Source organism: Pieris napi, chromosome 11, assembly GCF_905475465.1.
Source record: "Pieris napi chromosome 11, ilPieNapi1.2, whole genome shotgun sequence".
NCBI lineage: Eukaryota > Metazoa > Arthropoda > Insecta > Lepidoptera > Pieridae > Pieris > Pieris napi.
The window spans coordinates 4,024,225-4,040,513 of record NC_062244.1 but is presented as its reverse complement, the minus strand read 5'-3'; the positions used below and the strand labels follow the sequence as shown (position 1 = coordinate 4,040,513).

General features: G+C 32.5%; 1 protein-coding gene across 1 annotated transcript; it reads left to right on the top strand.

The window, feature by feature from the left end:
- The first annotated feature begins 5,628 nt into the window (after positions 1–5,628).
- On the top strand, positions 5,629–15,631 carry LOC125053860 (DNA ligase 1). The gene is made up of 12 exons (XM_047655456.1): positions 5,629–5,791; positions 6,135–6,319; positions 9,943–10,550; positions 10,695–10,857; positions 12,279–12,489; positions 12,711–12,978; positions 13,071–13,171; positions 13,254–13,566; positions 14,067–14,177; positions 14,401–14,552; positions 14,689–14,899; positions 15,037–15,631. Exons 2-12 carry the CDS (start codon positions 6,142–6,144, stop codon positions 15,232–15,234), a joined length of 2,514 nt encoding a protein of 837 aa, XP_047511412.1. The 5' UTR covers positions 5,629–5,791; positions 6,135–6,141; the 3' UTR covers positions 15,235–15,631.
- The last annotated feature ends 658 nt before the right edge of the window (positions 15,632–16,289 follow it).

Genomic DNA, 16,289 nt, shown 5'->3' with positions numbered 1-16,289 from the left:
ATGCCTACATTTCCTTTAACCGATCGGAATCTACTAAACGGCGTTCTAAATATTTCCCTCAAAATTACATTTCCTGTGAATTTGAACCGATTCGGACCGATAGATTTTGAGAAATTTTGAAAAAATCTTAAAAAAATAAGATTTTTTTTTTGAAAGTGGTTTCTTTATTGATCAACTTCAAAAACTAATCCGCCTTTGAGCTTGAAAAACCACGTCGATCGCCACCAAGCTCGTCAAAAGCGGTTGATTAGTTCGAGAGATATCGGGAACGAAAGAAACCCGAAAAAGTGTTTTTTCGGGATTACTCCGAAATTTGTGGTTCTATCAATTAAAATTGATAGAACCACATTACTTATGATGATGATAAAACTGCGTCGAATGCCGCCAACCGCGTGAAAATTGCTTGATCCATTCAAAAGTTATTGCGGTTTGAAAATTCCAAAAATAGTGTTCTATGAAAATTCTATCACACTTTCGTGCTGGGAGAGCTCAAATGCATAGACATGTTATTTCTTTGAACTCAGCGAGCTCAAAATACCAATTTTAAGCGCCCAGGAATGGAAGAAGCGGGAAGTTGCAGGGATGGCCCTTTCGGTGAATCGTTTTTCTAAATTTTTTTTGTCAGATCAGGCGAATCCCTCTAGATAATCGTCAGATTATGAGACAGTACGTTTAGAACATAAAGATGAACCACATATATCTTAATCTGACGCGCTTGAGTATTTCAAAATTGCGATTTTTTTTTGCATATTATGAAAATGGCCGTGGGTTTGCGTCCCATCGAAATCGTCAGATTAGTGAATGAGAGCTTTTTTTTGGTGCACTTAACACTCCCTTAGAAAATCTGACGCGCTCGATAAATTTTTTTATTTTTTTATTTTCCACCCTTAAATACAACCACCCGCATCATGCAAACGATCAGATTAACATACGTACATTATTAAAAATACGTAGGGCATAGATGCTATCAATATCTGACGCGCTCGAGGATGTCCATGCAACAGTTTTTTTTTACATATTTAACTATCTATAGCCGCTTCCCCCACCGATGAAAAGGAATTTAACATTTTTTTCTTCTTTTTATCTAAGCTTTGCATCCCAATAGGTCTCTACGACGCTCGAGTAAATCCCCATTTAGCATCGTGGGCTCCCCTACCATAATAAAGGACATCATAATGACTTCCAAGTTTCAAAATTATAACCGACTCCAAATGCACTAAAAATTAAATAACAATATTTGGTATTTGCATAGTTGGTCTTGTTACAAAATAAATAAGTAATAATTACTTTATTTATGTATGAGGATCATATTGTCCAATTTGACACCTCAATCATCCACGGACGGAGGAACTATAGACCAGTGCAGATAGCCTTTAAAATAAATAAAAAGTGAAAAAAATTACAGTAGGATGAAACCCATTAGAAAAGGAGGGGAATATGATCAAAATGAAAGGAAAAATAAATTACGGTCGATCTGAGGTCGGGAAGGGGAAGGGGGGGGGGGGAGTTTTAAGGGTAAAAAACGGTTTATCTCGATTTCCGGCAAAACTAAAAGTCCTATCGAAGAAAGTTAAATGGCAAAGTTGTAGGTAATAAAAAGATCTAAAACTTTTGTATTCACACATTTTTCACATAATCTCAAAATTTATGTGAAAAATTCAAAAAACAAAATTTTCGTATTTCATAGAGAAGTAGGGAAGGGGATGACGGGTCTGGGCGTTACTGCATACGATTTTTTGCATATTCTGAGAAGATTTACTATGGTAATATATATATATTTTTTTACTATAGGAAAGTAGAGATTTCAACGAACTGAAAGCACACCAACTTTTTGAAAAAAGCTGATATTTTGACGGGTGAATTTTCGATTGAAAATTAGGGTGTTTTTTCGATATTAATTTAAAATAAGGTGAACAAATAAATATTTTTAATCAAATAAATTACAGCGTATTTGGGACATAGAAAGGTAAGTTTTCACCAAATTTCGTTAAAAAAAAAATATTTTTGTAAAAGATAAAAATTAAAAACCAAAAACTTGGTTTTTTGAATTTTTCACATAAATTTTGAGGTTATATGAAAAATGTGGATACAAAAGTTTTAGATCTTTTTATTACCTACAACTTTGCCATTTAACTTTCTTCGATAGGACTTTTAGTTTTGCCGGAAATCGAGATAAACCGTTTTTTACCCTTAAAACTCCCCCCCTACCTCTTCCCGACCTCAGATCGCCCGTAATTTATTTTTCCTTTAATTTTTATAATATTCTCCTGCTTTTCTAATGGGTTTCATCCTACTGTAATTTTTTTTGGTTTCAAAAATTATCGGCACTGGTCTACTATGCTTCACGTTAAATTGTAAACCTCCTCCTTCGGTTATTAAGTCTGTTAAAACCGTTGCGTATGCCAAATTTTAATAGTAAATATAGCATCTTAAATTTTGTTTGCTCTAAATTTATCATAAGAATAGAACGAACACGAACGAACGAACGCTGAATCATAATTACTTATTATTATATATACATCACTATATGAGTTCAATAAATAGTAATAGAAAATAGAAAAAATAATACTAGAAAGCATAGCCTAGACATTATTTTTAAAAATAATAAAAAAGCAATCAACTCTCTTCTTTTGCCAGGTGGGAACGCGTTCTTAACAATTTATAAAATAAAATCGCTAGTAAAGCAGTTTGGCCAACAACTATTTTTTGGCTCCATATTATTATTGTTTTTAATTTAAGCATAACATTCTTAGATAAAATCAACGATGAGTGATTTTGGTTGGGGCTAGCTCTTAATCATGGAGCCACTATAGCGAGTACTTTGTACACAGGACAAATAAAAAAGGGAAAATCACTAAAGTTTTTTTTCACCAACCCAGTTGTACTGGCTGCCACTCAAGAAACTGGCTTTAAATTGATAGAACCATATTCACCTCCAGTGATTTCTACCTATTACCGCATTTAAAGGAACATCTCAGGAGTCAAGAAGATTTTTAAAAGGAATTTTAGGTTTACAAAAGAGATAACCTTTAACTATCACTTATTCGTGTATGTCTGTTCGCGATAAAGTTAATAACTCCTGCACTGATTTAAACCAATAGATACAGTGATTTATGAAAAACGTTTAGGGGGTAATGCGTAATGTTAGCAATAGCAAGCCTAGTAAGGCTTTTTGATTCTAAACTCATTCGGTCTTACTAATAAAGATTTATGCACATCGTATACGCCTGTTATAAGAAAAATGTTACTAATAATTCCTGAATTGACAAGGTTGATGTATACTGCTGTTATAACAAGTGTCTGGTTTGTATGAAGACTTGTACAATGCTTATACAGCGCAGAGGCCTAGTTTAACGGGTGTATAAGACAAAAATTGCGTAATTTTATCTGATTTCGCGTTTGACAGCATTTTTTGACTGTTTAGTTCAAGGAAAGATTTAAGTTAGTAGGTATTTGTGTTTGTTGAAAATAGATTTTATTGATCAAATGGAAGATTTAGATAATATTGATATGCAGCTAATACATACGATTGAAGATTTGCCGCCGATTTGCCTGCCGAAAGTCTAAACATACCAAACTTGGTGCAATCCGTTATTACTTTCGCATGGCGATTTCAAAACAAAATACCGCTTTTCAAAGAAGTATGTTATGAAGATCTGTGACATAGTGCGAGCTGATGTCGAAAAGAGTAATAGAGGTGGAGGGTTTTCGATTTAGGTGTCTTCTTCATGGCTTCTCAGTGTCATTAGAAAATGCCAAATTATATATAGTAGCACTGGCAATCCTCCACAATATTGCTATTGATATCAAAGAAGACCTGGATGTTACGTATGATGACACTGAGAATGCACCAGAAGAACCAAGGCCAACCTAGACGCCCCCAAGCAATCTGGCTGGACAAGCTGCTAGAACTGCTTTTATTGAAACATATTTTTAAGGCTGTTTTATTTACATAGGTGTGGATAGTTAAGGACTTGAAATAAATAAATAGTTATATTTCATTTAAAACAGGGGTTTTATTTTTTTTATAAGTATATAATTATTTATTTAATTGCTGCTGTAACAATTTGAGCCTTAGAAGATGCTCCTGTCTAGCCCTTTCGTGAGCTTCGGCAAGTTGCTTCTGTTTGAGCTCATGCGTTTCAGCGTCTGCCTTTGTTTTGTTTCGTGCTCTTCCTGGAAACACTGGAATACTACCGTGTTGCGGAGTTTGGCACTTTCCACTATTTGAGATGCCTAAAAAATTTAAGTATGATCGTTGAGGGGTTTTGAATGAAATAGTCCTTTCTCTATCACATTGATACTAACCTCTTCTAACTTTTGTACTGCAGAACACGGCTTTTTATGTAAAATTCTAGTCCTCTTTGTCTGAGGTTTTGGAGTTTCTATTAGCTGCAAATAATAAAATGTTATTAGTATATTAAGTAAATGTGTATATAACTGCTTTGGTTGATAAAATAAATACAACTTACATTAGAATTATGAGTTGTATCAGAATTATTAAATCAAACGTCAATCAAACACGGCGGGTTGCCAGGGTAACAATAAATAAGGGTCGTTTTGTTATTCAACCAAAACACATCGATTATTATTGGTCAAAGAGGTGTTTATGCCCTGTACAAGCTCTATTCACTGAATTACTATCACCTTGTTATAACGCATTTATAGTGATTTTTTATTAGTAAGACCGTGTGATTATGCGTTTTATTCCCAGTTTAAAGGATCTATTAGATCTTTCTAAAAGCATTAACATTGCATGTAAGTGAAGGAAAAGATCGCGAGGAAACCGGCATGTCTTATAAAGAAAATTAACTAACTGAAAGGAAACATTTGTTAATAAATAATAATATGCTGGCATTAGCACTCCCTACCATAACCCATATGACAAAGTCCCGTTTTAGTTCTTTTACTACCCGCTACTGTAACAAAATCGTGAAGATACGTAATAAGCGTGGAAGTTATAAGACATTTAAATACATACAAGGGAATTTGTTTAATATTTCATAGTAGCAGTTAGTTAGAAATATTCAATGAAAATTGGTTCAAATTTTAAGTAAAATAATTAATTAATGTGTGACGTATTGTGAATGACGGTTAAGATTAATGTCGCAACCATGAGCTTTTATACAACATAGCACTGTGTTGTATCGTGAATGCTTATATTCTTGATCGGAGCTTTTGTCATTGACAAGAACAAGCGGAGCAGGAAACGCTAAAAATAAGCGTTTCGTCGACGATTTAATAAAAATGTTTACGAGAGCTTTCGTCACGGTCGTGTCTTTTAATAATTTCATAGATATTATGATAAACTTTTATCTCTAAAATTTCTACGCAAGTAAATATTTTATTACGACTTTTTTATTTAATATTTTAAATGTTACATAGACTGCAGCTAGGCGGCACTATTAATATAACTAGCTGCCAAAAAATGTAACGTATTTTCTTTGCTGTGCCCACAGCATCCTCATTTGTCATCGACTTTTCTTTTATTACGAAAATTGTAAAATTGCATACGTCGTCGTTCTCCTATAATGAATTGATTTCATTAATGAATCCCAACATCCCGAATTATTTCGCTGTATAAAATCTCGTCCGCAGCGTGTTCACCGACTATTTATAAGTTCCAGAGATTATTCAAACACGAAATTCCGTCTAGTTGGGAATCACGCGCGGCCGCCGCTGCGTTCATTTTATCAACTTTGTTTGAAGGATTTTTATTTTAAATTATGATGTCTCATTAGTGGTGTGCTGTGAATTAAGTGGGTTTCTGTGTACACTACACAAAACACACGTAAGACACGAAATTTCAATAAGTTTTATATAAAAATATTTATAATTAAAATTTGTTGGATAATTAACATTATACGATCGTGTTTTGTTTTAATTATTATTATTTAATTCTAATTGAGTGACAAGTGAAGAATTGTGTAGCACTTTCCATAACCATTGCATATATTATTGTTTATATAATATAACTCAAGTCTATAAGTATTCACTTTGTTACTTATAAAATCTACTAAAATATTTTGTTACTTATAGCTTTTGAAGGTTATACGTGTATGAATTAGATATAATAAAACAGCAATTCGGCAATGGCATAATACTATTATACACAGACATTTTACACTTTACAGTAGCACTATGCCAATCGGTAACGTAAGTAAGGATTCGGGGCCTAAACGGGAGACCTTTAGGCCACCCTGGGTCAAAGAAAAGGATTCTCAGGCCCCTCCATCATGGACGCAGAGGAAATTGAAACCAGTAGAAAGCACGCCGCCTTTAGCCAGTCAGGAAGAGTTCGTTATTAAGCCAATTAAACGTAAGTACAAAATTAAACTTAAGTAAAATTTTTATTTCCAGTAGATATTTACAGCCTTACTCGGAATCGCATTCATAAACCATTCGATAAGACCCTTTAGGATCCAATCGAAGCCTAAAAGAGATCTTACGCTACTACTTTTAAATTTCTATTTTTCAGTGTTGCAGTCAGAATAACCAGTCAAAGTCACAAATCATTTATTCATATAGGTAACACAATGTACACTTATGAACGTCAAAAAAGAAATATAATGTATATTGTATTACGAGTATAAAATGCTTCTAAGTCTTTATAGTCTATTACACAGAGGCGAGATTTATATTTTTTATTTCTTAACTACTTATATTAATGGATGAACTCAAAAACTACTGGACCGCTTCGAGTTCTCTCTCCTAGAAATATTGATGAAAGAGATAATTCCATAGATTCGAGTAGGTTTGATGTGTGTCTTGTTTTTTGGAAACTAGTCATACGTTAGTAAACGATGAATGTTTAGAGATAGGAAACGACATCTTATTTATAAACGTTCCATATAAGCATGAATGAGAGAGATTTTAATTTATTTGCAAGCAAGACGAACACTAAAATCTAATTGGAGCGTACTACGTATACGACTAAACAACATTTTATTTAGGTATTTGGGGCTTAGATGAAGTATTAACCGTTTAAAATAAAAGGGAATGCCTTTTCTTACTATATTATATATAGTCTTAAGTAAGCTAATATGCAACATAACTGTTTCATATGTTAAGTAATTGACATATCAGCGATTAAACTGAAGTTTTTATTAATAATTTTTATAGTACATATTTTACAAATCCCTTACAAATTAAAAAGCGCATCTAAGGAGCTGTGTTTTGATGTTGTTAAGACATCAATTGAAATTGGTTCAATGCAATGTTTTAAGTGACGACGCAACAAATTCTCCCGTTATATATTTAGGGCACCGAAGTGACTGAACGTTACTTATATATTCATACTAGCTGATTGATAGCAAACGTTGTTTTGCCATGTATATTATTTCTAGGAAACATTTTTTTATAATATAATAAAAAATAGGGGTTGATCGTAGAGGGGTGAAATTAGTGGTTGTATGCATTTTTTATGCTGTATCGAAAAATAAAAACAAAAATAAATTGACTAAAAAATATAAAATAAAATTTTGGGATCACTAAAGGGTTTGAAAGATAGATAGTAGCCGATTCTCAGAGTTACTGAATATGCATCAAAATTTTCATAAAAATCCGTCAAGCCGTTTTGGAGTATGGGAACGAACATTGTGACACGAGAATATATTAGATAACAAAACGTACAGGGAATATACGATTTTTTTAATCATATTTTATTTTGTAAAACAAATTTAGTTGGTAATCAAACATATTTCACATAAACGAAGTCAGGGGCAGTTGTTATTAATTAAATGTACTAGAATTCCAAATGTGCGACGTTTCCTCCCACGTTAGGTTTTGTGATGCAGGCTCTAAACATATCCTCGTGTTTTTAGATTAGCAGCTGTTTTAAATTATTAATTAGATGTGTATTTGATTTAGTCATATTTCTAAATTGAACTAATAGAATAAATGGTTTATAGATAGGTTCTTAATTGTGAGGAAGTACGTGTTTATAAAGATAACTAGTAGACTCGGCCAAGCGTTGCTGTGGCTAAGATTTTTGTTATATTACATAGTAGTAAACTATTCAAGAGAAACGGCAGGAGAACACCAATCCACTATGCATTTTTGGTGGTTATGCCATTAAATTGTAGCTTATGTGAAACGTTGGTATTTATTTTGATAAGGATAAATACATAGGTACGAATAAAGAGCCTTTTCTAGCGGTGGTATTTTAATAAAAAAAATAATAATAAAAGGACGCTTATTGTGACGTAACTATAAAAGATAGAGACATGCTGTCGCGACATTTTTTATAGATAGTGATGTGTCCTGAAAAATTGAAATACATCATTTTGTTCTACCATTAATAGTTTTTTCCAGCGCACGCGATTGAAGGAAGTTTTTTGTTTATTTTGTTACACCTTGGGTTAGTTTATCAAGTTTTAGTACGCATCCCTAATTTTTTTGAAAATGAAACATAGCCTATGTCACTCGGGAATAGTGTAGCTTTCCAACGGTGAAAGAATTTTTGAAATCGGTCCAGTAGTTTCGTAGCCTATTCATTTCAAACAAACAAAAAATCAAATCTTTCCTCTTTATAATATTATATAGTATAGATGAAACAGCAGCAATGTAGTCCCATGGCCCACGGGTTTACGAGACATCACACACCACAGTTTGCGTCATTGATTTATCATCAAGGCTGATACGCGTCCTCTACGGTGTTTCAAAAGTGCATACTATATGTGTATAATCACCTACATACTGACGTCAACACGTGGCTGAAAGTTTGGCATGGACACCACTTCCAATACTTACTCATATAGTTCCCAAGTTTGTTAGTCTGGAGTTGGAAGTGTGACGTGTTGTGTGTTCAGGAGATTTGCTAAAGTGTTGTTGTGGAAAGGTGAATTACTTCAGTACGATTACGTAAATTAGTTTACTAACGGTATCTTCTTGTGTTATTTTGTGATTATAAGAAGTTTATAGGACATACAGTAAAAGATTGCAAGCGAAAGCCGCAAATCAAAAAAAACTCATGTTATTAATCAAATTAAACAATCAAAAACATCACACATATATGTAGAAAAGAAGTAACGTCGTGACTTGCACAAATCTTCTTAACTTTGATTCTATTCTAGATTCAAATTGCAGACTTTATCGATGTTGTGTTTTTGCAATTCATAAGTACGTAGTAATTTTACAAGCAAAGATATAGGAATGTAATATGTAGTAAATAAATGACTATTATAACCTAAATGACTATATTATAAAAATGTGTTATATAAATTAAAATCAGGCGACGTTTGAAGACCAAACAAAATACATACAAAAGTTTTATAGTGTAACAAGAGCACTAAAGTAGTAAAATTCTGAAAAACAATCAAGTGTTTTAAACTGTATCATGACACGTTACAATTATCGTTTCGCTGAGATATTCCAAGCCAACGCCAACGAATCGGGATATTTTTAGAGAGGACACGGTTTTACAAAATAAACGTAGATGTTGGTGTTACAGTATGATTTATAAGAACGCTTTTAGACGAACATTTATGCATACCTAGTATATTTATTTCAGAAATGCTTTGCTAGCTTAAATAAAGCAATTTACCAAGCCAATTTTATCAAGCATAGTAGCATATAATATTGTTAAATCTACGTTATTGTTGACACTTGACAATATACGTTGAATATTTTTTTTATTTGATAAATAAACCTACTAAAACAGCGAAGGTCGGCCATCTTGGCACTCGCTATGTTTATTTACGTCCATATTTAATGATATCAAATGCATACGAGACGAATTGTTAACACGTGTCCCCAATCATTTACCTCTTAATTATAATTTCTTGTGCTAATTAAAGTAAAAGATATTTCAAAGTATTGCAAAGTGCAGGAATTCTGTTTTTTACACGTCACTAACAATTGAAAGCCCGAATTACATATAACAGAACCTAATCATTGTTTAAGTCGTAGTTAAACTTTAGAATTTCATTTAAAACATTTCAGCTCTTTTGAAGAAACAAGCTACAGTTAGAGAAGCCACCAACGGTGCATCTCCGGAAGAACGCTCAGTAGAGGAAAAACTTGTAAAACCTTCAACAGCTAAACTAGCTGATAAAGCTTCTAGACAATCAGAAGACAAACCTAGGTTTACAAAATCTACTATAAAGACAATTGATAAAAAACCAACAGAGGAAAAACCTATAAACAAAGTTACCACCAAAAGTAATATCACAGATAAAACTAAACTTGACGATAAGAAGACAACAGACGAAACAAGTATTACTTCTAAACCATCACAAAAATCAAGTGCCACAGATAAAAGTAAAAGTGAGGAAAAAACAAAAGCTCCAGAACGCCCAATTTTAAAGAGTGTTAAAACTATAAACGATAATCCAAAGGAAAAATCTGTTAGTATAATTGATCGAAAATCTGTTGATAAAAATGATAAACCAAAAATAACTCCGGCGAATGACGTAACTGTAAACGGTAAAGGAATACCCAATACTCTAATTAAAGAAAACAAACTTGAAAAAAGTACCGAAAACAAGAAAGAAGACAAAACTACTATGGCAACAAAACCACCAACGCCGTTAGAGAAAAATCCTTCAAAGGTAAATAAAACTAATTATTACGAGAATTTTACTAGAAATATATGAAATTTTTTGTTAATAAATAAAAACTGACTGGTACTTGTAATATATGCTTAGTAAAAATATATCTCGATATATCAATTACATAATTATCTTCCTTTTTAGCTGCCTCCACGCAAACCTTTACAAAAAGCGCCCTCCAAAGATGACGTAATGCTCAAGAAATGGAGAGATCCACTTCATGAACGAGTCAAGGAGAATATTGACAAAACATTAGCAAATGACATTCCGAAGGGACACACTCTCACTAAAAATGAGAGTTTACGAAGTAAGTAGATTAATTAAATATGTCAGTTAAGAAGTAAAGGCTCTTTTGTCTAAAATATCATGTACATCGCGTTTTAATTAATACAGTCGATATTATCGCTCAAAACAAAAGCGGACTAACATAAACTGAATTCATAAACGATAAAGTTCTATTCATAGAAACATCTCGATGCGTATCAATCAAATGCCATAGAAAGTCGATCTTGGCAGTTAACACAATGACGATCCTAAAATATCATCTATAATTACGCCCTTTAATAATTCAAAAATTTTGAATTATTAAATGTTAGGAATTATTAATTTTCTTTTAAGGAGCAATCTTAATAAGTTAAAATAATTCTAAGCTCATTTTGTTCTATATGATAGAGAACCTTTATTTGGCGGTCAATTTTATAAACTAGCCAGACAAGCAACTACTTCAACGATTGCACCATTAAAATTCTCTCTATTAGTATCCCTTTTGATGTTATGTATGATATACAGTTTGTGGTCTAAATGTGATCCAAAATAGTCACAGTTAGTTCCGTGTGCGACGCGTGTGCAGTTCAGGTGCAAATACTAGACATCTGTTAGATTCAGCGGAAAGTTTTAATTCACAGTAAAGTTTTGATATTTTTTTGTTAAGTGAGTGACAGTAAAAATGACACTGCTGGATGATGTTATTCCCTACTATAAAGGTATGAATAAAATATAGTACCGGATCTAGCCTCCTTTAAGATTTGATGATTCATTAAATTTATATATTGAAAAAATCAGATACGTGTCTATATTATACTGGTACATGACTGGCGAATATGGGATAACCGTTTGTTGCGGCCAATCATATATCCATAATCTAAGGGAGTTTATAAAAATTAAAATATGTATTGAACCTCGACGTCCTTTGTTCCACAACTGAGCGCTTTTTAAGGCTGATTTTGCCGCGAACCACCACTATGTGGAACCAGCTGCCCGCTGAAGTATATCCAAACCAATTCGACTACTACAATAACATTACCATCAAGCTATTATAGTCTTGTTAATTTATTTTTCCGAAAAAAAATTGTGAATACGATTAGTTAATTACGATTAATTCATCAAAATCGATTACGGCTATATCCGCAATCTAAGCCACCTCTTTATTATTTAGTTGGTAGTACAGCAAAGTACTATACTTATTTGTAAAAGGCATCACGTTATTTATCTCTTGATACACACATAAAAATGATTTAAAAAACACAGTCAGTTGTCGGACTTTAGAAAAAAACAATATGTTTATTATTTTTAAATACATATTTGAACATATTATATCGGTTTATATTGATATTGTAATATATTCATGTAGGCAAAACGTATTAAAACATTGGCTTCAATATTATGTAGCCCAAGCGTAATAAAGAAGGACTGTAATTTTTTGTATCGTTACATTGTCTTAATTTACAGGTTTACTAAAACCTACACCACCACCGCCACCGCCACCGGCGCCGCCCAAGTTACCACCGCCACCTGAGTTCAAAAAGCCTAAGCTTGATTCCGAAAAACTGAAGAAAATTGAACAGTTGCGGAGCAGACCGAGAAGACGGCCCGACTGGAGTGACATGATGAAGGAAGTGGAAGAAGGAAGGAAGTTGAAACATGTTGTCTGTAATGACAGGTAATTGCGTGCGTTAGGTGCCATTGCGGAGGAAGGATGTAGTGCGGTTCGACCAGTCTTACACAGTCGATAAATTTATAAGTCCGGTATATGTTATGAGTCAACGACTTAGACAAATATGCGTTTGATGTTTAATATGGATGGTGATAGTTTGTAGAAGACAGGACGAAAGTCATTTGTTTTACGAAAGCAGTACTTGATATATCGTTATAAAATTCCAGGTCCAGTCCCATTATAACGACATCGGTTGTTGTGAAAAACAAGGGGCAGTTTATATTCGAATCAGAGAAACCGAATTCACATAATGAGTTGCTAAAAGAAATCTCAAAGGGAGTTAGGTTAAAGAAAGTGAAATGTAACGATAGGAGTAAACCAATCTTAGAAGGGTTACGGAAATTCAGAAGGCAAATGACGATAGAAGAACAAGTGCAAAAATCAATGTCACAGGCTAATTTAGCAGCGAGTCCATCGGGGGCAGCACTGGCAGAGGTACTCAATAATTGATGATCAAAAATAAAAACAATGTATGTAAATAAATTTAGCTGTGGTGATATTCAAAGGGAAAAACTTTACTATTATAGGTTCCTGCTGCAGAAGAAGAAGAAATAGATGAAATGGATGACATTGATAAAGTTAGAGACGATCTTCAATCAACAAAACAACTTTTAGCTATAGAATTGAGGTGAGTCTGCTCCACGGCAAAAATACAAACGAAAATGAAGTATTGTGTTTCATAATTATATTTGCATGGTTTAAACTTTCAGGAATAAGGAGGTACAAGAAAGAGAAAACAGGCGACTGTTAACCAGAATACAAAATTTAGAAGCTGAACTAGCTAGAGAGAGAGCATTTATTAAACAAGAACAACACAAAACTGTTATTTCAGTGACAGATGCTTATGATGAGCGGCTAGTAAACAGTTTGAAAATGGAAGTGGACAAAGCCAAAGAAACAGCTGATAGTCTTCAAAAACAGTATTTACAAGCGGCTGAAGATCGAGATGACGCTCTAACTGAATTAGAAGATGTTAAACGTAAAAATATGGAATTGGAAAAGAAATTAGAACAAGCGTTATCTGTAAGTGTTATTATAGGGCTGTACGTGTTGATATTTCGATACAATTATAGTATACATAAATATTTAACGTATGATTTGGTTTATATAATGTTTCACAGCAACAGTTTGAGGAACTTTTAAAGTTGGGACATTGTCTTACTCCTGAACAAAAAAGCTGGTTAGAATTTTTCAAACAATGCAAAGAATTGAATATAAATGTAACATCCCCAGAAGCTGAAGAGATCAGAAAAAAGACAATTGACGCTTATAATAATGCTTTTACTAACAATAACAAACATGATGAGGTAACAAAAAATTAAACATGACTGTTCATCATAGCAAAAAGCTAAAGCTATAGCATATCATAGCACATTTGTTATTTTTACAGAATGTGTTCCTAGTTTAGTGGTTATTGTCATCATAGTATTCCATAGTAGATATTTTAAAATAACAAATATTTTGATGTCTGTGTATTTCCTGTTAAGTAATATTAATTTTACATAAATGTTTATTGATTGTAGGGAGTAGTGCCCACGAATGTTGGGTCGAGACGATCAAGCCATGCTGTCAAACAATTGTCTGTTACTAAAGATGATAGTTTCGAAGAAGAAGAAGAATCTGAAGAGGAAGAAGTATGTATCGAGAATGTATTATATTTTGTTTAATGTTTTATAAAGACGTAATTATCATACGATTCTTCCTTACATCGAGCTTAAATTATGTAACCCTCGAAATACGCAAAAGTTTTGTTTAATTGTTTAGGATATATCTATCTATCTTATCATTGAACGTAACTAACGTTCTTCTTTGTATTTCCAGTGTTTCATATACGTAATATTAATACTTCTATTACAGGAAGAATCTGAGGAGAAGAAACAAAAAAGATTAGAGAAAGACGTTCGAAATATGAGAAATAAAATCAGGCACTTGAAAGAGAAACAAGACAACATGAAACGGGAGCGAATGGCCTATAAGATGTCCTTGAAAAACCAGCAATCTGCCTTAAAGTAAATGAATAATTTAATCAAATTATATTAAATAGCTTGGTGTTATATGAGTTAAAACGAGTAAAGTAGGCAATTTACGAAAATTCAATGTGTAACAGTGAACTAATAGGTGTATTTAATTGAATTTCATTTTCAGGGACGAGAAAAGGAAATACAAGGAACTCAAACGAGAAGTAGATAAAATGGCGGCTATGATGAAAGAGGTAGGCTCAGAGGAAGATGAAGAAGAAGAAGACGAGGAAGAAGAGTCTGAAGATGAAAAAAAGAGTGGATCTGAGGAAGAAGAAACTGAGACAGAGACAGAGCAAGATACTGAAAGTGAAACTGAGAGTGAAAGTGAACCCGAGGTATGTAAACTGTAAAAGTCATTTATATTCGTTCAAAATTGAATTAGCTATGGCTAAGCTTTAATAATTATTTAGCTTTTTATATTAGATAATTTAAACTTAAAATAACTTTATTGGTTATGCCATTTCTTTTTTAGGATGCGCCATTACCAAAGAAGAAAGAAAATCTTAATAAACGACTAAAAAGACATGAAACTAGAATAATTGCTTTGAAAAAGGGCAACACTTTACTGATGGCAAATGTAGATAGGATGAAAGACGATGTTCTCAGGCAAAAGGAAATGTCCCTAAGCTTAAAAAAGGAGTTAGATTCACTTATAGAAGATCTCGAATAGGCATTAAAACTGCTTTGACAAATGTTTCTATGTATCCTCTACTACAGAAAAGTTTCGATACTCGAAAATTGTACTTTTATTTTTTGCGCAATCATCTAGAACTACTTATACTTATTGAAACGAGAATTCGAAGTTGTGGGCTATTATTAAAAATAAATATTTACTTTCACATTTTATAAATATAATTTAAGTACTACCATTTAGAATACGTATTAATAAGTTATGCTTTTATTAAAAAAATGTGATGCTTTACTTAACCTTACCAGTTACCACCCTAATGTAAAAATAACAAAACATGTGCTTAGCTATGATTAAATACTTGATTGGCTATTCAGTCTAAAATGTTATATTCTATGTTCATTTTGAAGTCTTATGTATATTATAATAAATTTTATAATATTGTTTTTATTTACTTCCCGTTATTATAAAATAATATTTTCGAGGGCGTAGCCATCGGCGAGTAAAATATGGAAATAAAGCCAGTACGTAGTACCCGATAATTATTATAACTATGAAGGAGGAGGAGGAAAGGACTGTAGGTAAAACCCATAAAATTGTTCACGCTATAGAAATAGTTATCCCAAGTATATTATTTTGATTAAAATTTACTTTTGATATCATATGATTTTAAGGGAACAAAACATGTCTGCACCATTATATAAGATAGATAAAGTATTAAAATCGCACGGTCATGAAATTTTAAGACTCTGACCTTATTGCACATTGAAACCCATACAAATTATTTGGGATTCAAATGAAGCAAAAAGTTGCTGATAAAAATGTAAATAGACCTGCATGTGACATAAAATTATAATCATTGAAATTTATAATAAACACCTCTTTATAACACATCACATGACGAAAAACTAGAAATGCAAGTGGAGTTCTTGGAATCGTTTTCTAGTTCTGATGAGGACTTTAAGTTATTTGTATGATTGAAATGATATAATAAATAAATAATAATAACAACATTCTTCATACAAATAACTAATATACCTCATGTTTATTTATGTCTTTAGACATAAATAAAAATTAAACAGTATCAAGATAATTTA